Source organism: Condylura cristata, unplaced genomic scaffold (assembly GCF_000260355.1).
Source record: "Condylura cristata isolate star-nosed mole 26May11 unplaced genomic scaffold, ConCri1.0 scaffold00002, whole genome shotgun sequence".
NCBI lineage: Eukaryota > Metazoa > Chordata > Mammalia > Eulipotyphla > Talpidae > Condylura > Condylura cristata.
Window position 1 is genome coordinate 45,381,458 of NW_004567103.1, and position 24,302 is coordinate 45,405,759.

A 24,302-nucleotide genomic window follows, 5' to 3' on the forward strand; every position below is an offset into this window, starting at 1 on the left:
AAAGTCAGGTGAAACTTATCACAGAAGTAAGTTGAAAGTCTGTAAGACAGAAGACTGTCCTGTGGGAAATTGTTTAGAAACCTCAGATTAAGATGTGTACATACAAACACATACACATCTGTTTTTAATGCTGACAAAAACTTGTTTCTTGAAGTTAGAATAAATCACTGCAAATAATACAACAAAATATAAAACCTTTAGGCAAAAGCAATTTTACCTAAGAAATATTTAGATTTATCTTTACCTTGTATATTTGAAAGGTAAAATTTTCTCCTGTTGGGCTGAGAACAGAGTATGTATGGAGTAACATCCCAAATGGCTTGAAATCCACTTCCTTTTCCAGCAAAGAAAGAAAATCAATCGTGTTTGTGCAAAATCCAGATGGAATGATTTGTCTAATTTTGCTCTCAACATCATCTGCCTAAGAAATAGAGGTTAAAGAACATAAGGAAAAAAATAACCATTTTATGTTCAACTATTAGTTGAATATATTTAATTTCTTTAAATTAAACAACCCCATTTTGTAGTTAAACTAAAGATGCAACTAGGAAAAGATGTGTTTCATGTATAAAACATACTGCCACACAAATCTGAGATGAGCATAAGTCAAAACACTATAGAAATTTTAAAAAGGAGGTTGATAGCCTGAAATCAAGTGTAACAGTAAGGGTAGCACCACCAAAATTTCTAAAATCATGTAGAAAAAGCTGACCAGATCCTTTAAGGATAATCAGAACTGGCAAAAACAAAAGGGTACTTATTATTTTTTATGTGTCAAAAGGCCATACTATCCAAGACATGAAAGCATTAGTGAGGTGAGGCTAGAGTCTGATCAAATGAATAAGAACCTCACAATAAATAAGGAGACAGGTCATAACTCCCTTATACACTTAAAAATTAAGGTCATAATTTAAAAAATATACCTACTTAGGAAATACATAAATTATATGAATGGATGTATTATCTACTCATCCTTATAACGGTGACACAGTTTTTATATATTGAATTTGTGACGGTAAAGAGAGACAAGCCTGGACAACAAAATTAAACTCAGAGATTAAAATTACCCTTGTTAAACAACCTCGATGAATGTTAAAACTATCAGCTGAACAGACTTCATAATCCTTTTCAAAATCCCAAAGGCCACTTGATTGAATACATTTACTACTTCTCTTTAACCATGAATATTTGATGAAGTCTTACAATAAAGTATTACTGCTTCTCACCAGGCAATAAAACTTAATGAATTGGTCTCAACTTAACAAAACCTTATCCTTCAATACAGTCCCTAAAAGCCTGACATTACATTCAACAAAATGAGCTTGCATTCTATTCAAACTTTCTCCTGAACAATGGAGCCAGGTTTTTACTTAATGGAGTTTGCCGTGAGTTCAGCTGTAATGTTTGTATTGTATCTATTTCCACAAGGACTGACACAAGAACACTTTGTGTTAACTTACTAAGCAGCTCTTTCATACCGTTTACATGCATGATGGGTATTAGTTCTAAACCAAGACCCTTGCTACTTAGCATTCAAAACAGGGAAATTAAGATGCTTAGGACAAAATATACTACAAAAGGCTAATACAACATGCTACTAATTCCTGTCCTTTCAACCATCTTTTAACTAAGTAGAAGCAATGCACCTGCAGATGAATAGCACTTTATTATTATTCAGTTACATTTCAGAATAGAGAACTAAGGATGGAGTTTATCACAAACAAGTTTAATTTTCAATGCTTTGGTACCACCAACATTTATATATAACTTGTTTATAGCTACAAAAAAAAAAGTGCTATTACTTAAAACATAGCTTTTTGCCCAAAAGCTTATTTCTAATATGTATTCCAATCATTGCAATCCATTCACCATCAAGATCAAATAAAATGCATTTGATGGGACTATTTTTGCTTATTTTTAAGATATTATTTGATATTTTTTCCTAGAAAATGCTATCTAACCATCTTCAGCATATTTTACAGAATCTGTACAATTTCAATAATTACAAGAGGAAATTGTAGTAATACTGTACCATTTTAATAGGACTGCTACATGGCAAATAAAATCCAAAGTAATAATGGGTAAAGCAATCAATTTATTTATAAATGGCAAGAAATCCTATTTTTAAATAAAAAGGTTTAAAATTTATCAGTTTAAAAAACACTTCAAGACATTTATAGTGTTTATTATTTTAACCTTTAAAAACTTGTTTTCTCAACAAGGCATTGCAAAACAATTAACTTCACATATCTTATATCACATGTACTTCAAAGATTTCTTAGAAAATCTAAGTTTCAGGTTTTCAGAAGTAGCAGTTAATGGTAAAACACAGAGCAACCCAAAAATTTGAGCTGAGGCCCTCCCTGGTGGCGCAGAGGGTTAAAGCACAGCACTGAGAAGCTAAGGCCACTTCCGCATGAGCATGAGTTCGATCCTCGCCTGCCCCAGAGGAGATCCACATGGTGTGGCAGACCTCTCCTGGCCCACGTGCTGCTCCCCTCAGCAATATACTTCATCAATCTGCCTGTTCTGCTCCCCTCTCTGTCTCTGGCGAATCCTCTCACCCTCCACATCTCTGGCCTGTACCCCAGTTCCATATGAATAAATAAATCTTAAAAAAATAAAATTGAGCTGAACACTTGAAAGAATGCAAATGTTTAAAATTTTAGCTTTCAAAGGATAGCTATTTATTGTAATAAGTACCTTCAAATAATTATTTTGCACTGAGTAACTTTACATATTAATTTTTAAAAAATACTTATTTATTCATACAGAACTGGGGTACAAGCCAGAAGTGCAGGGGCAGTGAGAGGCTTCACTAGAGATAGAGTGGAGAGCAGAAAAGGTAGATCAACAAAGTACACTGCTGAGGGGAGCAGTGGGCAGGTCAGGAGAGGTCTGCCATGCCATGTGGATCACTTCCCACCTCCGGGGCAGGGGACTGAAATCATACTGAAGCGGTTGCAGCTAGCTTGTAGTGCTGTGTCCTACCCCACTGCACCACCAGGGAGGGCCCTACATTTTAATTTTAAGTGGATTCTTTAAGGGGAAAAGGATCCTATAACTATCATGTCTTAGCATTTGCACTTTTCTCTAAAAGAATAAATATATCGATTTTTTAAAGATTTATTTATTTATGCATACAAGAGCCAGAGGTGTGGAGAGGTGAGAGGATTCACCAGAGACAGAGTAGGGAGCATAACAGGCAGTTGTACCAAAATACACGCTGAGGGAGTCAGCAGGTAAGACAGGAGAGGTCTGCTGTACTTTGTAGGTCTGCTCCCTGGCAGGGGAATCCAACTCATGGTGCAATAGCTGCTGATAGCTTGATAGTGCTGAGACTTAACCCCCTGCGCCATCAGGGAGGCCCCAAGAATAAATAATTTTCTTCAGTTAAACATTGTTCATTTTTTGCACTGGATTACTGGCCAGGTAATAAAATCATCACCACAGAAAAACCAGTCTAATCTTTTTTAATTGAATGTAGAATTAAAGATTAACTGAAACCTTTTAGTTCCAAAGCTTGTGGTTGAAAGTTTGAATTCTATTTCTGAAGAGAAAAAGTTCCTATATTCAAGAGTATTATTCTAAAAGTCAATTAAAATTATATGAATATATAGTTACAGAAAGGATAAGAAATAAACTGATAGATCAAGAATCCAGAATACATGACATATTAACATACCTTGCAGATGCTGTCCTAACATTTGGCAATTTCTTTTTTAAAAAGGAAGGTAAACATAACTATACTGTGCCAGGTGAGTCATAATGAAATGTTTTAGATTATATACTTGTCTCACTATGGTGGCTTCAACTGAAGATGTTTGTATGTGGCAATTTTTGCTTCTCCTTATCACTGCATAAAGCAATATATCTGGGAATAACTTGGTAGTCTGCTGTAAGTATGTTTTCACTTATATTTGTATTTATACACAATTGAAAGCCTAATTACCTCTTTAGTGTCTTACCTTAAATAGCACCACTTGTCTAAATTTGTCTATGGTGAGTTATTTTTGAAGAAGCAATTTTAAAGGTATGTTAAGTAGGTGGTGCATGATGTCCTTTACTTGGCTAAAGTGGCAGGAATGTAGTATTAAAAATAATTCTAAGAATAACTAAAATATGCACAAAAATAAACAAATTCCATGTCTACTTAATCAAGCTATAGAAATTGGAGCACTGGCAGAGAAAATAACTGAACTTTTTCACTGCTGGAAAAGTATGTTTTATATTTACAAGAATTATGTCTTGCTAACTTGAACTCACAAACAAAATTCTATGATAAAATTTCAATATGTAATTTTAAAGCTTAAATTCAATGCATTTACATTCATAAAAAACATTACTCATTAAGAACATTGTCACAATTATCAAAAAGTAGTGAAATATTGCTAGTTTACTGAAGATTATTTTCCAAGACTAAATTTTTTAAGGTGCACAGTATTTTATCTAAGAAGCTAAGGAATTCAGAAAAAAATTCAAATTTGTTTTCATCTACTCTCAAATTCAATGCATAACAATGGGAAACAAGATAGATGACTGAAATTCACATATAAGACAAACCTTTTGTACTTCAAATTCCTCTATCCAACCTTCCCAGAAATGCTAGCAATGAGCAAAACTGAAAAAAACAATGACATTACTTCCCGGAGGGCAGGAGGGACTGCTAAAAGGTCAGTGACAACATGAGATGAACTATCAGCATCTGAATGATCTAGTTTGTATTAAAAATTTCAGAATTATGTTGCCTTTAAAGATGTCTGACTAATAGAGATATTATATAGGCATCTTAACTGTGACTAAATTTTTTAGGCACAATTAGAAAAGAATGAATGGATGTGGTGGCAAAATTCTAAAAAGCAAATTAATTCTAAGCATATTTGCCAAAGCTTCTGATGACTCAAAGGGTATTTTGTCATACACAAAAAACGCTGCAAAGCGTAGCCTACAAAACTCAAATATGACATGATAATCTCAAATCTAATATACCTGAAACAAAAATCGTGATTTTTTTCCCTCTTCTCTAATCTTTCCTATTTTAGTTAGTATTATCACTAATACTTAAGCAATAGGGTCCTCCTTGCGTGCCTTTCCCTTATTCATCACATTTAACTTAATTCAACAGCAAACCATTCAGGACTGTCTCCAAAATATTGTATCTCAATAAAATAAATAATACAGTATTGCCTGTAACTCTACAATGTTCTGTCTTCTTCTTTCACTCCTGCTCCTTATAGTGAATTCTCTGCCTAACAGCTAAGAATCAAATTTTAAAAATGTAAATCATAACACCCCTAACTACTTAAAACACCTAAGGCTATCACCAACTTTACCCCACAAGCTAGAACTTCTAGTTCTGCAAACCCTTTCAACTGTTTACCCTTCTCTCCATCACCTTAAAGATGTAATGACAATGAACTTTCTGCACTACAAAAACACAGTACTCTTAGTTCAGGGCCTTTTGCATATGCTGGTCCTTTCGTTTACTGAACTCTTCCCTCTGACTATTACATGGCTGACTCTTCTTCATTCAGAAACTAATGAAATGTTTCTTCATGACCTTGTCTGAATATAATTTGTTTATTATTTGCTTATTGACTCTTCCTCTTGACTAGAATAAAGCTCATGAGAACATGGACACTGTTGGCAACTATATCCCTGGCATGAAGAACACAGAAGCCATTGTGAAATGAACATTCTCACTGCAAACTGAAGAGTCAAGTCCATTCCCCCGACATCCACTATCCATTCTTCTTTTTTATAAGGGAGTGTAATTTACATAAATGGTCTTCAACCAAGAAATAAATAATCCTTCCAAAAAATCATAGAAGATTGATTATTCACTTCTAATATAGTACTTCTAAATGAAAAAAGCTGGTGTTAAAGAATGGAACAATTAGAAGTCAATGCAAATATGTAGTTATTTTCACTGCATATAGTATATTAATAATTATTTTCACTGCATATAGATTTATCAATAACTAAATCAACAGTTCCTTTAAGATATCAATTCAGCATTATCAGGTAGAATATTAAAAAAAAACCAGACTCTCAAACAACAGTGAATTTTATACAACAGAAGGAAAAACACTGCCTGCAATTTTAATAAGAATAACCAGCTGAGCTTGGATTAGAGAATTTTTTAATTAATAAAAATTCTGATTATGCAAAATTCCCATTTTAATAAATCTGTGATAAATACTAGTTTATCTAAAATTATCTTTTCAAACATCAAATTACCACAACTACAATATCACTGAGAATCACTTTTATATCTTTACTTTTATATACAAGCCACTGATTAAAACAAATATTGACTATAGTTATATATTATTTATCTGAAAAGCTTAGTCTCTCTAAAAGGGTTGGGAACTAGGAACAAAATGAAACAGGTATTCAAAATATTTAAGACACTGAAGTTGAATATCAAATATGAGAGACTACTTCAGACCTCCTTCATGCTATATATAATTCATTCTACAATTCTATGAAGCTTACCAATATGGTATTTTTTTACCTACAAGGGGAAATTGCTTGTCAGAGGAAAGCACCCCACAACAACAGCAGTAAGTTGGTAGATAATAGCATAGACTTATGGGAAGGGGTAAAAAATAGCCATTGAAAAAACAGAAATCAAAACTAACAAATACAAAAGCTGGGATACAAAACAAATCAAAACTAACAAATACAAATGGATACATTGAGAACACATTTAGAACACCTTTAAGTCTTTTATATATAGGGCATATACTACACTTAAGTAATCATCTCCGAGTACAATCTTGATAATTTTTAGTTATGACTTTGAGTAATCCCTTTACAATAAAGTAAAACAAATAATAAAAAGTACCAAATTAACCAGTTCAAGTAATCAGAAGAAGTTGTACAAAAAAGAATGTAGCATTAGGTTGGTAAAAGATGCAAAGTCAAGGACTAAAGTCAGTTTAAAGTTTTGAAAAGTTGGTTACGCTGATAATGCTTCAGGCACTGCTACTTCTAGAAAACAAAGTTATGATAATAGGTATGTAGTAATACTTAAGATCATCATTTCCTTTTTTTTTTTTTGCCTAGTTTTGTGTAGTACAGACTATCAGACTATTAACGACAGATCTGGTAAAACTTCCTGGAATCTTAAACCCCACAGAACAAGAGATTTTACTGTACGAATGCATTTTCCACTTTTATAAATGTTATTTGGTGATAAAAATGCATTCAATTAAAAAATCAACCGAAATAATTCTTGATGAAAAGTTTTATGCCTTTCAAAAGAAGGAAATTATGTGCGCATAAGTCTGAAAAGGGGTTAATTAATATACAGTATCTACAAAGAAATTTACAACTCAAAAAAAAAACCCAACCCAATCAAAAAATGGGCAGGAGCTAAAAAGACACTTCTCAAGGCAAAAAAAAAAAAAAGATACATACAATTGACCAATAGTGTACATATAAACAAAATGGTCATTATCATTTATGATTGGGGAAATGCATATCAAAACCACAAGGAGATACCACCTGACATCATAGATTGGATACTGTTATGTACATATATTTACTTATGGGTTTTCAGTTCTATTCCACTGAGCCATGTATCCACTTTTGTGCCAACAAAATGTTTTTTATTACTGTTTTGATGGAATGACCTCTATCAAACATACACACACATACACAAACCCAAGAAGTATTGGTGAAAATTACGGAGAAAAGGTGGGAATTTAGACTGGTGTAGTCCCTATGGAAAACAGTACAGCAGTTTCTCAAAATAATAAATTTGACTTACCTAATGATAGCGACAAGCAAAGAAAATTAAAGTCTAAAATCCCTGAATATCAAAGCAAAATTTCCAACAAAAATCATATGGCAGGCCCCCCAACCCTTGCCCAAGGGCAGTGGATAAAGTCTCAACACTATCAAACTATCACCAGTCACTGCAACATGAGTTCAATCCCAAGCCAAGGAAACAGCCCACATGGCACAACTGACCTCTCCTGTCTTACCCTCTGCTCCCCTCAGCAGTGTATTTCAGCATACCTGCTTATTCTGCTCCCCACTGTCTCTGGTGAGTCCTCTCACCCTGCACCTCTGGCCTACACCCCAGTTCTTATGTGCATAAAAAATTTTTAAATAGTATGACATTATCAATAGATGTAGAGAAAGTATAAGACTCATATCAATTTACAATAAAAACTCCAAAAAAGGGGAAAGAAACCTACACCTCAGTATAATAAAGGAAATATATAACAAACAGTTAATATAATAATTATGCAAAGATGAAAGCATTCTCTTTAAGGCTAGAAACAAAACAAGGAAGCTCATTGTCACTGCTTCGGTTTAAGTTAGTATTAGAGATTTTGGCCAAACCTCTTAGACAAAAACAAGAAATAAAAGAGAATTCAACTTGGAAAAAATATGAAACCATCAGTATTTGTATTTACATGTAATATATTACACACAGAAATTCCATGTATCTATTTTGGTGCCAATACCACATTGTTTTTATTACTGTTGCTTTATAGTAGAATTTAAAATTATATTCTGTGATACCTCACTTTTTTCTGAGAGCTGATTTTGCAATTTGGCTCAATTTCTTTGAAAAATATTGCTGATATTTTGGTGGGGTTTACATTAAATTTATATATCATTTTAGACAGAATATTCATTTTGATTGATTTTTCTTGTTTATACCTGTAGGATTTTCTTCCATCTCCTTATATGTCCTTTAATAACATCTGTATAGGTCTTTTATCTCTCTAGGTTAATTCCAGAGTATTTATTTCCTTTGGATGCAATTCTAAATTGCAATAATTTTCTTAATACCTATTGCTTTTTTGTTTTTATACAGTGAAAGAAAATACACAATTAAAAAGATACTAATACTACTACTAAATGGGACAAAATTTTCACATTATATTGGGTTGTCAGAAAAGTCATGATGCATACCCTCCCTGGTGGCGCAGCGGGTTAAAGCACAGCACTGAGAAGCTAAAGCCACTTCATTATGAGTTTGATCCCTGCCCCAGAGAAGATCCACATGGCAGACCTCTCCTGACCCACCCACTGCTCCCCTCAGCAGTGTACTTTGTCAGTCAGCCAACATGTTCTGCTCCCCACTCTGTCTCTGGTGAATCATCTCACCACCCCTGCACCTCTGGCCTGTACCCCAGTTCTGTAAATAAAATAGTTAAAAAAAAAGTCATGATGCATTGAAAACAATATGATGACTTTCTGACAACCCAATATGTAGCTGATAAGGGATTAATATCCAAAGTTTAAAAAAAAAAATCACAACCAAAAAAAAGAGAAACAACACAATCAGTGGGCAGCAGATCTGAGATATGAACAATTCCCTGAAGAAGATATCCAGAAGGGCACCTGCATATGTGAAAAAATATTCATCATCACTTTTAGTAAGAGAGATGCAGATTAAAACCACAATGAAATACCATCTCATATCCTTGAAAATGGCACATATCAAAAAGATCCCAGCCCTCCCTCATGGCACCACAGGTTAGAACGCAGCACTGCAAGCTAACCGCAGAAGCTTCAGTGTGAATTCGATCCCCAGTTGGGGAGGCTATCCATATGGCATGGCAGACCTCTCCTGACCAGCCTGCTGCTTGCCTCAGCAGTTTACTTGTTGATCTGCCTGCTCTGCTCCCCACTCTATCTCGGGTGAAGCCTCTCCCCCTCCCATACCTCTGGCCTGTACCCCAGTTCTGTCCACATAAGTAAATAAATCCTTAAAAAAAAAAAAAGATACTTGGCAAAATGAAAAAAAGCAAAACCAAAAATAATCACAGAATAAACCCCAGCATGAAACACTACATATACACAAAGACTAGTATAATAATAGGAATTTTATTTAAGAAAATCTTGTTTATGTATTAGGATGGTTTGAGTTAGCATTTTTCTTTCTTCCCTACTTGCAGCAGATTTTTGAGAATAAAGGATATTTGAAAGAACAAATCAATTTTTCTGTTCTTACCTCTACACAGTCAAAGTTCTCATCAACTTTAGATGCATATTCAACACGGAACATTGTTGACAAACTACCAGCAATGTAGTATAACAGGATCTTCAGACCCTTGTAACCAAAGGCAGTTTCTCTGAAAGGGGAGAAAACAGCAATAATATAAGAGTACAAAACGAGTCTTTGCAAAGTCATTACAAGATATTAATCCTGCATACAAACAGGTTTAACTTGTAGTTTCAAGATATTACAGTAAACTGGTTAAAAATATACAGCTGTAATAAAGCTGTGCCTCAACTTCCTTCATTTATAAAGAAAAAGAATGAAATACTTATCACAGGTATGCTGCTTAGGTTAAAAAGAGCAAAGTAATACAAGTAAAACCCTTTATAATAGTGATTGCTACACTGTACAATTACACAATATTGAACAATTTCTACCACTGCTACTGTTGCTGCTATTATAAAAAAAAAAAAATCATAGACAAATAGTGTTAAAATGGGACCAAGTTAGGCAGGCAACTAAGAAATAACCTTGGCCCAGTCCTTCCAACTTAGTACTCATTTTCATCACCAATATTCAGAGTTGCTAAAAGTGGACAGCACCTGTCTAGTTACAACTCTTTATGAACTCAGACAGCAGAACTGGAGCTACTAATTTTCCAACCTTTGCCCCTGCTATCTGCAGCCACTGCAGCATGAGCTAGATCCCCAGTCAAGGAGGTGACCCACATGGCGTGGCAGACCTTTTTCTGACCTGCTGCTGCTCCCCTCAGCAGTGTACTTCAGCAGATTTGCCTGTTCTACTTCCCACTCTGATTCTGATGAATCCTGTCACTCTCTGCATCGCTGGCCTGTACCCAGTTCTTTTATGTATAAATATTTTTTTCTAAAAAAAAAGAAAGATTAATGATTGCTTGAGACTAAGGATGGTGAGGGGAAAAAAGGAGTGACTGCTAATTAGTAATAGAGATGTTAGTGAGAGTGATGAAAATGGTCTCAAACTGTGATAACTACAGAAGTCTGAATACACTAAAAACCAATGAATTGGGGGCTTTCCTGGTGTCCTAAGGGTTAAGTCTCAGGGTTATCACTGATACACAGCTTGAGTTCAATCCCTGGCCAGGGAGCTAACCCACATATGGTGCTGCAGAACTCTCCTATTGAACTCGCCCCCTGCACCCCTTAGCAGTGTATTTCAATAGATCTGCCTGTTCTGCCCCCCACTCTGCCTCTGGTGAATCCTCTCACTCCCCCGAAACTCTGATCTATACTCCAGTTCTTCTATGCAAGCAAAATTAACAAAAAAAAAAAGAGGGACAACAGACCCAGACCAATGTGATGCTTGGACCCTAAGGTATAGGGCTATCACAATGATTTTACTGTCATCCATCTTAGAAAAGGGTATGCAAGTACAAGCACAGCACTTCAATAATAGGCAAGACAGACAGGTAAACGTCTAACTTGCCATTAACAAACAGTATTTATAAAATTAGATCCTAAAATCCCACTAAAGAATCACATGAGTGGCCTCCTTGGTGGGGCAAGAGGTTAAAATAAAAGGATAAAATAAATATCTCCTTAAAGATATAAACCCAAAGAGAAAACATTAATTTTTATAATAAACTAAAAGTAAAACCGGCTTTAAAATGTAATGTCTAAAATTATTGCCTCAAAAATAAAGGCATGAATCAATATAAAAATTATATTTAAAAGCAAAAAAAAAAAAAAATAGTAAGGTGGGTCCTCCTTGATGGCACAAGTTAAAGTGCAGCACTATAAAGCTATCAGCACAAGCTCCATCCCCAGCAGCCAGGGAAGTTTGATTTGCTCACTGCTCCTCTCTGCAGTGTATTTCAGTAAACCTGCCTGTTCTGTTCCCCACTGTCACTGGTGAATCCTCTCACCCCCCTGCACCTTTGGCCTGTACCCCAGTTCTTGTGTGCATAAATAAACAAATCTTAAAATAAAAAAAAAACCCTCATCTGATATATTAATGAGAAATTATCAGTAAATTTCTTCCATGAAGAGAGATCTGTCAAGTTAAAGCTCATTAAATCAGTGTGTCAGCAATGTTGAAATACTGTGGAAGGAAAGCAGACATGAAGGGAAATAGTCTACATGTCAACTATGTCTAAATACCCTTTTCTACTACAATAAACCAGGGCTCCCAGAGGAAATAGCTACTTAAGAAGTAAAAGAGAAAATACAAGATGAACCTGAACATCTTACTGTATTAGAAAATAAAGTATCCCCAAAATATATCAAAAGGATTCAAATGACAGTTTCGAAGAGTAGCAACTTGTTGAATCTAGAATAACTTAAGGATCAGAATTATAGTTCACTGACTTAGAAAAGACTCTTTGAATTTATTCTGATATAAACAGATATAAAAGAAATATGTAAGTGGCAAAAGAAAAACTCTTTTATAGGAGAACACCAATAGATGTAGAAGGTATGACAGAGTAAGGATAGTACCATGTAACAATCATAGTAAAATGATGTCAAGCAAGAATCAATGGATTTAAAACTACTGAAAGTTTGATGGGAAACAGGATATTTTCAGTTCCAAAAGTATCTTCCCACAGATACATATAAGTTACAAAGAAAAAAATGTAAATCCTACAGTGGAGAAATCTGGCACTCCTCTAAACTAAGAGAACAACAATGGGACAAACTAGCATCATACGTTTTCTGATGTGACAAACCAGAAGGATACATGCAACTTCTATTATGCTAAAAAAAATGTATTCTCTGAATTTAGTCATAAAGAAACAAACTAATACATGATGTTGGTTCATAAAATGAGCCTGCATTCTATAAAAATGGCAACATCATTTTAAAAAAGGCTGAGGAACTGTTTCAAAATCAAGGAGATTAAAAAGACATGATTGCTGGCGTTCCCTGGTGGTTAGGGGGTTAAAGCACAGCACTGTAAGTGAGCCGCAGCTACTTCAGTCCAAGTTCTATCCCTGGCCCTGGAGGTGACCACCTGGTGTAGCAGATCTCTCCTGTCTTGCCCACTACTCCCCTCAGCAGTGTGCTTTGTCGATCTGCCTATTCTGTTCTCCACTGTCTGTGATGAATCCTTTCATTGCCCCTGCACCTCTGAGCCGTACGCCAGTTCTGTATGCATAAATAAATTTTTTTTAAAAAAGGACATGACTGCTAAATGCAGTATGTGTCAAAATTTGAAAAATTAATCACATATTGGAAAACAGTGTGTATCAATGTTAAACTCCTGATTTCTAATTATACTATTATGACTGCCAATTTTTAACAAATACATACTGAAGAATTCAGGAGTAAGGGATCAAATGGTTCAACCACAGCAATATTGTCAACATATTTATAAAAGAGAGAATGATAAAGCAAATATAGTTAGCAACTGTTAATCTAGAAAAAGGGTATAGAGGTAATTGTACTAGAAACAATGCAAATTTGAAATTACAAGTAAAAAGGTAACTATTCTAATAATGTAGTAAAAGTATAGGAAATTAAGGAATTGTATTTAATATCCCAAGAGATAGTTTCAAAGTTGCTTTAAAAAATAAATTGTCCGGCCCTCCCTGGTGGCGCAGCGGGTTAAAGCACTGCACTGAGAAGCTAAAGCCACTTCCGCATGAGTTCGATCCCCGCCTGCCACTTCCGCATGAGTTCGATCCCCGCCTGCCCCGGAGGAGACCACATGGCGTGGCAGAACCTCTCCTGACCCGCCCGCTGCTCCCCTCAGCAGTGTACTTCCTCGATCTGCCTGTTCTGCTCCCCACTCTGTCTCTGGTGAAGTCTCTCACTGCCCCTGAGACTCTGGCCTGTACCCCAGTTCTGTATGTACAAATAAATAAATCTTAAAAAAAATAAAATAAAATAAAATAAATCGTCCTTAATTGTTTTTTATTTGTCACAGAATTAACACTTTGAGCTTTCTAGCTATCAAGAGATTATTCTCCTCTTGCAGCAGCATAACAAAGTGATAGGAAAAAAACACTTAGTTACCAATAAGAATTCTATGAAAAAATGTTCAACATCACTTATAATATAGGAGATGCAAATTAAAACCACAATGAGATACCACCTCACAGCAACATTGGTTCTATAGTCCTATTGCCTGTATCTGAACTTCAGCCATTCATATGTCCTTAGGCAATTATCCAATCCCATTAATCTATAAAATAGCAAATAATACCATCACTTACACTTGTGATGAAAGGTAGTAAGTAGATTGATGTCTATCAAAAAGACCATTCAATATATATTTAAAATTAAATCACATGAAAAACCAAAGTAATTAAAATAAATTATGATTTCTAAATCTTGAAAAAAATGGATTGTTCCCCCATACTAAATCAGTAAGTATCTCTTTTCACCATACTAAATTAGTAAACATCTTACTATGTTAAATTAGTAAACATCTTACTAAATTAGTAAACATCTTACTTACTCATCCCCAAATAGCTGATGGGTATATTCAGGAAAGAAAGTTCTAATGTCATTCTCAAGATCTTCTGGAAAACGAACTGTTAAAAGAATAAGATATATAAATTATTAAAGGTGACATATATTTCCAATTCAAAAATTTCACTATAACTAGGAGACAGTCAACATTTTTCTTACTTAAAATGTGACATTTCCATTATATGATTTATACTGATCTCATGAGACCAGTGAGCAATGAACTAGATTATCACTAAGTGCTTCAGCATGCAAGGAACTAGGGACTATGACAGAGACATCTGACATAGTTTTTCCTTTTCTTCTGTATTTATACAGAATGCAGAGTAAAAGAAAACACAAAACTGAAAAAGACATTTTGAAATAAGAAAAGCTATAAAATTAGGGCCCTCCCTAGTAGCGAAGCTATCGCAGCCACTACAGCACCAGTTTGACCTCTAGCTAGGGAGGTGACCCACATGGCATGGCAAACCTCTCCTGTCCTGCCTGCTGCTATACTCAGCAGTGTATTTCAGAACATTTGCCTTTTCTTCTCCCCACTCTGTCTCTGGTGGGTCCTCCCATCCCCTACCCCCGCACCTCTGGCCTGTATGACAGTTCTTGTGTGCATAAATAAATAAATAAATCTTAAAAAAAGAAAAGCTATAGCATCAAAGAAACAAAAACAATAAGGAAATATTCTGAGACCAAAAATAATCTGTTTGATGAAACTCTTAACTCTTAATACCACATCCAAAATATTTATATCACTCCATGTTTTTTCTGCTATTAAAACTAATGCTGCAATGACATGCATCTATATACCTACTGTACTTTTACAAATAAATTCCTGATAGTAGAAATGTTGAGTAAAAGTACTGAAATATTTTTATAAATATTGCTCCTTCAAAAATATTAAAGCTTTACCCATTAGCAGTGACTCAAATTTCTATTTCCCACATCTTTGACCCTCAACTTTAATATCTAAAATGGAAATGGACACTGTTATTTTTATTTGCATTTATTATGATGCTGTTATTATTTTCCCAGTATAATTTATCTTATGAAGAAATATTTGACAAAAAAAATCCCTATGCAATCCAGATAAGACAACCTGCAGATAAAAACGTTTTAATACTGTCCTCGCACAGCAGGTCACTCACATATAGCAGATTTTCAGAAGAAAAATATCTTTACACTGTAGAGGTTTGGCAGTAACACACCTCTCCAAGTTTTCTAATTCGGAACTATTCGCTAGGGGATAGACAGCACTATGCTGTTTCTAGTTCAATGCAATATGACCCAGACATCACCTGTGATGTTATCATACCAAAAATGTTTATTCTAGATCTAATTCATCTTTCTATCTTAAGATTTACACAAAGGAGGGAGGGCATAGGAACAAGTTAAATATTACCAAAAGAAAAGAGACACATATAGAATGTGGATTTGTCTAATAATTCTACACAATGACTTTACAGTTTTCCATATAAATCAATGGCAGAGAGAGAGGAAAAGCTCCATGCAGAGAAGGAACTGTTCCAGATTAAGAGGGAAGAAAATATTACCACCAAATATAACTGCAATCCTTGATTGGTTCTGGCTTAAATGATTTGTTTTTTAAAGCTATTGAAGACTTTTGAGGACAACCAAGAAAACCAGAAGACTACCTGACATCAATGAACTACCATTTACATTTTTAGGTGTGGTAATAGCATTATGGTTATTTATGTGAGTATCCATACAGCAGACCTATGCTATAAGGGGAAATGTCAGGATGTTCAGAAATCTACGTTTACACACATTACAATAAATATGGTAAAATGTTAATTGTTGAATTTAGGAGTCAGGCGAATATTGTTATTCTCTCAACTTTCTTATTATTAAAGATTTACTTTTGCATATAAGAACTGGGGTATAGGCCAGAGGTTGGGGTGGTGGTGAGAGGATTCCCCAGAGACAGAGGGGGCAGCAGAACAGGTAGATCTAATGAAACACACTGCTAAGGGGAGCAGCACACAGAGAGGTCTGCATGCCATGTGGGTTGACTCCCAGGCTCTGGATCAACTCAGGTTGCTGTAGTGGGCCCTCCCAGTAATAACACTGAGACTTAACCCCTAGATCACCAGGGAGGCCCCTCTCTTAGCTTTTTTATTTATTTGAAATTGTTCAAGGAAAAAGAGACTTGGGAGTATACAGCAAAAGTTAAGATTTGCAAAAACTAATGGGATCACAGATATTCACTAGTTTGCTCTGTTCTTCTGCATGCCTAGAGTGTCAAAAAATTAAGTATTCCTGTGTATGGAGACTCATTCATCTGAAAATCCCCATCAATTATCTTTAATATTTTCAAATGGCCCTTCCTAGTGGTACAACAGGTTAAGGCACAGCACTGTAAGCTAGCAGCAGCCACTTAACTGTGAGTTTGATCCCCGACCCCAGAGGTGACCCACATGGTGCAGCAGACCTCTCCTGACTCACCTGCTGCTCCCTTCAGCAGTGTATTTCACTGATCTGCCCGTTCTGTTTCCTGCTCTGTCTCTGGTGAATCCTCTCACTGCCCCTGCACCTTTGGCCTGTGCCCCAGTGCTGTATGTGTAACTACATAAATCTTAAAAAAAAAAAAAAAAGTCTAGCTATCCTTAACAATTTCAAACTCTCCTTCTAATATTTAGCATTCTGGTAGTGAGTAGAGATATGCAAGATATGCACAGAGAAAAAGACAATAAATAACAAAAGTGTCATAAGCCTAGTTAATGATAGGTCTGTAATTTAGACTGATCTTCACCTAATGCTCCTATCATCCAAATTAGTTAGGTTATTACTAGTGTAGCCTACAATTGAACTAAAAGAAAAAGTTAAGTGGGGAGATGACTCTTTCAGTTAACATAAAATGAAAAACTTAAAGCAAATATATTTTTAGTTATTGTTTGGACCTGATTAGATTTTACATAAGATAATCTAAGACAAACTCCTTGAAACCAAGGTTATGTACTTTAAAAAGGACTCTTTTAATAGCCAAATAAGTTTTTATATTAGTCATTATTTACATAAAAACATGTTCACTGTAGGGCCCCCTGGTGGCCCAGGGGTTAAAGATAGCACTATCAAGTTATCTTGAGCCACTGCAACTTGAGTTCCATCCCTGCTAGGGAAATAACCCACATGGTATGCAGACCTCTCCTGTCTCTCCTATTGCTCCCCTCAGCAGTATATTTCAGTAAAATCTGCCTGCTCTGTTTATCACTGTCTCTGGTAAATCCTCTCACCAACCACCCAAACTTGATGAACATTAATTAATCCAGTCACTACATTTCTTTATTCCTCCTCTAAGAATCTTGACTTCATTGTATCTCAGCCTCTTAATCTTGTAACATATACTTATTTATCACTAACAATAACCACACACCTCCTTAATCTGTTTCAAATATTGCAGTCTTCCTAGTTCACTCTTCCTAGTTCACTCCCTGCAATAATAATTCTAACAATTCTTCAACCCCTACTAGGACTTACAAGGCATTAAATAGAATACATTTGCACTGTTCTTCACCACCTTTCTATCCTTGAGTGTAGATTTCCATGGCCAGTAATTATCATTCCCTTGTAAAATTCTCAACTCCTTTGCTCCCATCTTCATCATACTAGTCTGCTATAACCCCCAACTCTAGTTAAATATGACTATATGTCCACTCTTTCCCTCACTTTTGCATTATATATGGTTAACCACACATTCTGTTCATGAGTACTAACTTGAAATGTGTGAGTGCTAATGCTATCTACCAATCAAAGCATAGTTCTTAAGTACACTCACCCCATTATTCTTGACAAGATTAACTTTTCCTCAAACCTTCAATACCAATTAGAAAACAGAAGCATTCTACACTTATTAATTTTTTGCAATCACTGACACATACCCTGTCTTCTTGTAATGGTAGAGAAATGTTCCAAGCTTCCTTCTAAGACTTACCCATCTACAGATGGGTAAATAGAGTATGTTCATCTCCTTTTGACCTAGCACAAATGTTCTCAAACAACAGCATTATTCACTCCTACAGAGGAGATTTGACAGCGTCAGAAGACAGTTTTGGTTAGGGAGAATGTTACTGGCATCTAGTGAGTATAGACCAGGGATGCTGCTAAACATTCTAAATTGCTTAGGACAGCACTCTGCATCAAAGAATTACCTAATCCAAAATGTCCAAAATCCAATAGTGTTGAAGTTGAGAAACTGATCTAGCATTTCAATTTCTAGTTACACAGTCTATTGGTAAAACAAGTTGCTAAAAGATATACACAAGAATATTTATCAGAGAACTATTTTTTACAGCAAAAGGAGAAGCAACCTAAAAAGCCCCAATAGAGTACATACCTAGTAAGGTATGATGTGGTCATGCTATTTTGAAAGAACTTCAATTTAAGATGGAACTAGAGACTATAAAATGGAAAACCTTAACCATGTGCCCTCAAGAAAATAGGAGAACTCCCATAAATCATTGATTTACAAACAAATTTTTCCAAAGGCATAAACAAGGGATGACCCAGGTTGGGTTGGTCTTATTTTTTTGTCAAGATTTATTCACTTGTGCATATAGAACTGGGGTACGGGCCAGAGGTGCAGAGGATTTACCAGAGACAGAGTAGGGAGTAGAAAAGGCAGATGTGCTGAAGTACACTGCTGAGTGTAGGAGTGGGTGTGGCAGGAGAGGTATGCTCCCTAGCCTAGGATCAAACTCGCAATGAAGAGGCTGTGGCTAGCTTCTTAGTGCTGCACTTTAACCCGTTGTGCCCCCAGGAAGGGCCCTGTGTTGGTCTTATAACATGAGCTACATTGGGCTGTGTTTCTAAGCAGGGCTAGTTTTGTCTGCTCAGGGAATTTTCAGGGCTATTATTCCCCATTGGTTTTTTACTGAACTCTTCCCTATTTACATTTTCTGACCATAAATACAGCCTATCACCTATAGCTTGCTAGTTTGAATGTACTGAATTATAATTGCTCTTATCTTCTGAAATAAACTCATTTTTGACAATTTTGAATGTGTCTTAATTATTTCTTTATTTAACACTTTATTACATAACTTGAAAGAATAAAGTAGGCCTATAGGGAGATACAGGGGATGATAGTCAATAATTAAGTTAAATAACAAAACCTTCTCAACAGGATCCCAGTTTTAGAAAAATCAATATATACATTAGAAAAAAAATCTAGTTCAGTATTACCTTTGTAGTGAGAGAGTTCTAGAGACTGTTACTTTCTTTGTCACCTTCTCTATATTTCCAACAATATACTTGTTTTAAGTGCATTGCTGTGTTTAAGATTTATTTATTAATGCATACAAGAACTGGGGTACTGGCCAGGGATGCAGGGGGTGAGAGGACTCACCAGAGACAGAGTGGCGAGCAGAACTGGCAGAGCTACTGAAATACACTGCTAAAGTGAGCAGTGAGCAAGACAGAGGAGGTCTGCTGTGCCATGTGGGTCACCTCCCTGACTGGGGCTCGAACTCATGCTGCAGTGGCTGTGGATAGCTTTATAGTGCTGCACTTTAACCCCTTGAACCTTAAGTGCATTGTTTTATAAAAATAATAGTAGCTAATATAGTGAGATTTCCTATGTCACTGTTTAAGCAACTCATCTGTATTCAACCTCACACTTAATTTTTAAAATCACGAAGAAATACTGTTAATTACATCTTAAAGATGAGGAAGCTGAAGCAAGAAAAGCGATAGGATCAAGATTCATGAGCATGTAATTCTTCTTTAAACAGTTTTATTGAGGCATACTTTACAAACCAAAAAATGCACTTGTTTTAACTGTGTAGCTCAATGATTTTTAGTAAATTTAGGGTTGTGCAACCACTGCCACAATCTAATTTTAAAACACTACCATCATCCCTCCAATAATCTCATGCCCATGTACAATCCCTTTCTGTTCCCACACTCAGCCCCAGGCAACCACTAATCCATTTTTCATCTCCACGTAATTATGTTTTCCAAACATTTTCATTGTGTACAAATGAATACGTACAACATGTGGAGTTATTTCATCTGGTTTGTTTCAGTTAATGTTTTTAGAGTTTCACCTATCTTGTAGAAAATGTCAGATCTTCATTCCTTTTTACTGTCAAATAATATTTCATCATGTGCATATACATACACATATACATGTATGTATACATATACAAAATTGGTACACCTACAAGTTGATAGAATGCAGTTGTCTCCATTTGAGGCTATTGTGAAGAATGTTATCAACATTCATTACAAGTTTTGTATAAATATACATTTTTATTTTCTAGGTGTAGACTCATTGAGTTATACAATAAATGCGTGTTTAAAGAACTTGCTAAAATACTTCTTAAAGTTTTACACTCACATCAGTAATATGATTATTTTCCCATATCCTCAGCAACATTTATTGTCTATTATTTTTATAAGCAAAAAAGGAAAGGTAGAGGCTATAACTTTTGCCATGGTGTACTTATATAGGTAAACTCTACCACTTTCAAACACACACCTACTCAACGACATAAATCAAGAGTGAATAAATGTCATGTTTTATAAGTACAGAACACCATACATTTATATAAACAACTACTCTTACATATGATTCTACTTTAAAGTTATAAAGATTATATAAACAGTATATATGTATGTATACACACATATATAAAATATCACTTAGAAATGACATACATACCTAATTTTAGTTCAATTGCTGTGTTCGTGTTACATTTGTACTCTGCCAATTTCTTCTCTACTGCACTCTTGTATTCAACCAAAAATTTCTCCATAGCACCAAATCCTAAGAGAAAAGGTTTTTAAAAGATATGTTGAAGGTGGTTGAAATAGTCAAACTTACAAGTAAAGTTCTTATTAGAAAAGAATTAAATTAAGATTCAAAACAATATGGATATACTAAGTAAACACCTCGCTACAAATCACAAAACATCACTTTTGAGAGGCTTAGAATTAGACCTACTTTATATAAACTAGTAAATCTGAAAATTAAGCAACAGGCTGACTTTTCCAAATATTTAATACTAATATAAAATTGACTGGTAGGATGTGTAGCTAAGTAGCCTTTTTAAAAGACATAAAAAGGATGCCACTATTTCATTAAGAAACAAAGTGAAAATATTCTTTCATAATTACAACAGCATTTTACTTCTACTACTGGAAAAATTCTACACATCAACTATTAAAAAATCATCAGCTGATTGCATATATTTTATCTCAGGAAGAATACACAAGAACTATTAACTATGGTCACCTGTCATCTCTAAGCTAAGAAGCAGCAATAGGGACAAGGACAGGAATGGGAACAGAAAATTTCTCTGCAGTAAAATTATTTACCTGTGTGTGTGTAAAGCCAAACTATGGGCAACTGGAATGACCAACTGGTTTTACTTTATGTGGCTACCATACATAACTAACAACAGAATTAGTCATATATCAAGATAAACTTTCAAGTAAAGATGATAGTAAAACACCTGACAAAAATGAGCATAAATATTAATAAAAATTTGGGGGGGAGAGGGAGTGATGAGCAGAAACAAAAGGGGTATTGTCATACCATAAATTTAGTAAGTGATTATAACAGAGAAATGGGAAACACAAGTTGTATAAATTAATGGCCTGGAGCGAGAACTCTTGGATTAAAATACAGGTGTTGCCATTTATTTACTACATTTGTAAACTAGAGCACATTACTTTATTCTCTGACCACAGTATACAAAATTGGGATAATAGAATCTACCTCAAGAAATTTATATATAACACTACCAATCAAACTTCACTTGTGAAATTATAATTTAGTTTAACCCCCACAATGTATAAATAGGTATCATCTGTACAATTTCATATTCAAAATCACATGTTTAGAAAGAGGTGTAGTTGCTTAAAGGCATCCCACAACGAAGTGGTGACGCTGCAAGTGTTAGGTGTTAAGTTCTTACATTATGTACATATACAAAACTCGTGTATCTTCCCCCTCTCACCGTACCCTCCTCCCCCGCCCTTTTCTAGTACCAGAGTCTCCCAAGATTCTACATCTATCTGGTGAAACATCTTTTCCTTAAACATCGGTTGTAACCTGGATATCCAGTACGTCTATAAAAATGTAATTAAGACTAGTATGAAGACATTTTAAAAAAAAAAAGTAGAATCTATCCATCACTTCAAAAGCTACGCAACTGGGGGGGAAAAACATCCACCAAAACCATCTTAATACACGTACAAAAGAATTATTGTAAAATGAAAGCGAACTCAAGAAAAGGGCAGAATAGAACGGACATCAGAGAATTATAGCTGACAGATTCTCAAAGTTTAGACGAATAAAGGATGCGAGAACCGATTTTCCAAAGGAAATGTAAACAGAGCCAAGGAAAGTTCATGTGTGAGAGATTGAGGAGGTAATTACGAAGTCAGTGGAGATTCAAGAGTCCTAGTGCAGGCAAGGCAAGGCAGCAATGCGCTAGCTCCAAAGTTGACTGTAGTGGAAGGTGGAGGGAAACCTGGAGGAGGAGGACCTGACTGAGCATTACAATCAGCTGGCGGGAAGTGGACCAGAGTAGCGTCGCTGAGGCAGTGGTGGGCAAAGGAGTGCGACGAGAAGCCTCCCGGCACCTGGCACCTCACCAGCCCAAACTGAGGCGCTTCCTCCAACCTCACTGGCCCTGGGTAAGGGCCGAATTCCTCGCAAAAGGCTCAAAACCCCAGGCAGTTGGGGGCGGGGGCGCGAACCACCGCAGACAAGAAGCTGGGTTCGGAGTTCAGGGCTCCCAGGCTGAAGCAGGCCTTCTGGAACCCAGGCCAGAGCCGGAAAGTTCCAGGCGGGCACTGTCACCACCGTCTCAGCGTTCTTTCCCGGACCTGCACGCCCCCTCCCCTCGGTAAACTTTTCCCGGGAACTTACCCGCCATTTCCGAGCTGCAAGCACCAGCGGCTGAGGAAGGACGAATCAACCCGCGCGTTCCCTGGCCGGAAGTGAGCGCACTGACTGACGCATTTCCCCCGCCCACCCCTCGCCTGTGGTTGGCCAATGAGAAGAGGAAGTTCGAGGCGCGGGGAGGCGGAAGGACCCTGAGAGGTGGGGCTAGCGCCGCTGAGATACTCAGGCTGGAGCGTAGGCTCGGCTGGTGCTGTTGGCATCTTTTAGGCCCGAGAGAGAGTGGGAGGCCACAAATGGGATTTTGTATATTGAGGCGCACGGTGGCGGGAGGAGAGTTTCTTTGGAATTGGTTTGAATATTATAGATCTGTTATGGCTGTTTTCTCTCCTGACACTCAGCCGTCTCTTGGAAACTGGTGGAAAAACTTTCCCCTTAGCCTTGGATTTACGTAGGTAAAATGTAAGGATTGATGGCAACTACAGGAGAAATGTTCACTTCTTTCATTTGTTTCAATTTTTGCAGAACGCACTTTTTAAACATTGCTTTCGTTTTCTCATTTTTAACAGTATAGAGTGATATGTTTAGGTCCTCTTTCACTCTCAGGGTTACTTGACAGTGACTCAGGGAACCACTTAGTGCACTGAAATTGCTACCTAATAATACGTCACATGACCTGACAGCCCCACAGGTCTAAGAGCTGATGATTTGAACCACATTACCAGATGCTGCCTGATTTGGATCCGTGATTGTTTGTTGTAACTGCCCTAGCTGATAAACCATTATTTAGGTGTCCCCACACTCCCACAGTATTGTCTGTACACTAGAATCTTAACAAATGTTAAGAGGTTTTACAATGATGAGCTAGAGCGAAAGTGAATGAACCTTTAGAATGATAATCTAGAATTAGTATATCCCGACCCCTTGTTTTATGGATGAGGAAAGGAAAGCCCAACAAAAAGGAATTGCTCAAGCTCACACTCTGTATCATCTGTACAAGAGCCCAGTTCTCCTCAGA

At 36.1% G+C, this 24,302-nt stretch overlaps 1 protein-coding gene across 1 annotated transcript in view; it reads right to left on the minus strand.

Moving 5' to 3' along the window:
* Positions 1–23,386, minus strand: part of HAT1 (histone acetyltransferase 1) — a 43,455-nt gene extending 20,069 nt beyond the window's left edge. The window contains exons 1-5 of the mRNA XM_004674543.2: positions 23,312–23,386; positions 21,095–21,199; positions 14,408–14,483; positions 9,983–10,103; positions 245–421 (exon numbers count right to left, since the gene is read on the minus strand). Of these exons, the coding sequence (XP_004674600.1) occupies positions 245–421; positions 9,983–10,103; positions 14,408–14,483; positions 21,095–21,199; positions 23,312–23,318 (486 nt within the window). The 5' untranslated portion in view covers positions 23,319–23,386. The remainder of the gene's footprint in view (positions 1–244; positions 422–9,982; positions 10,104–14,407; positions 14,484–21,094; positions 21,200–23,311) is intronic.
* Positions 23,387–24,302: the final 916 nt, after the last annotated feature.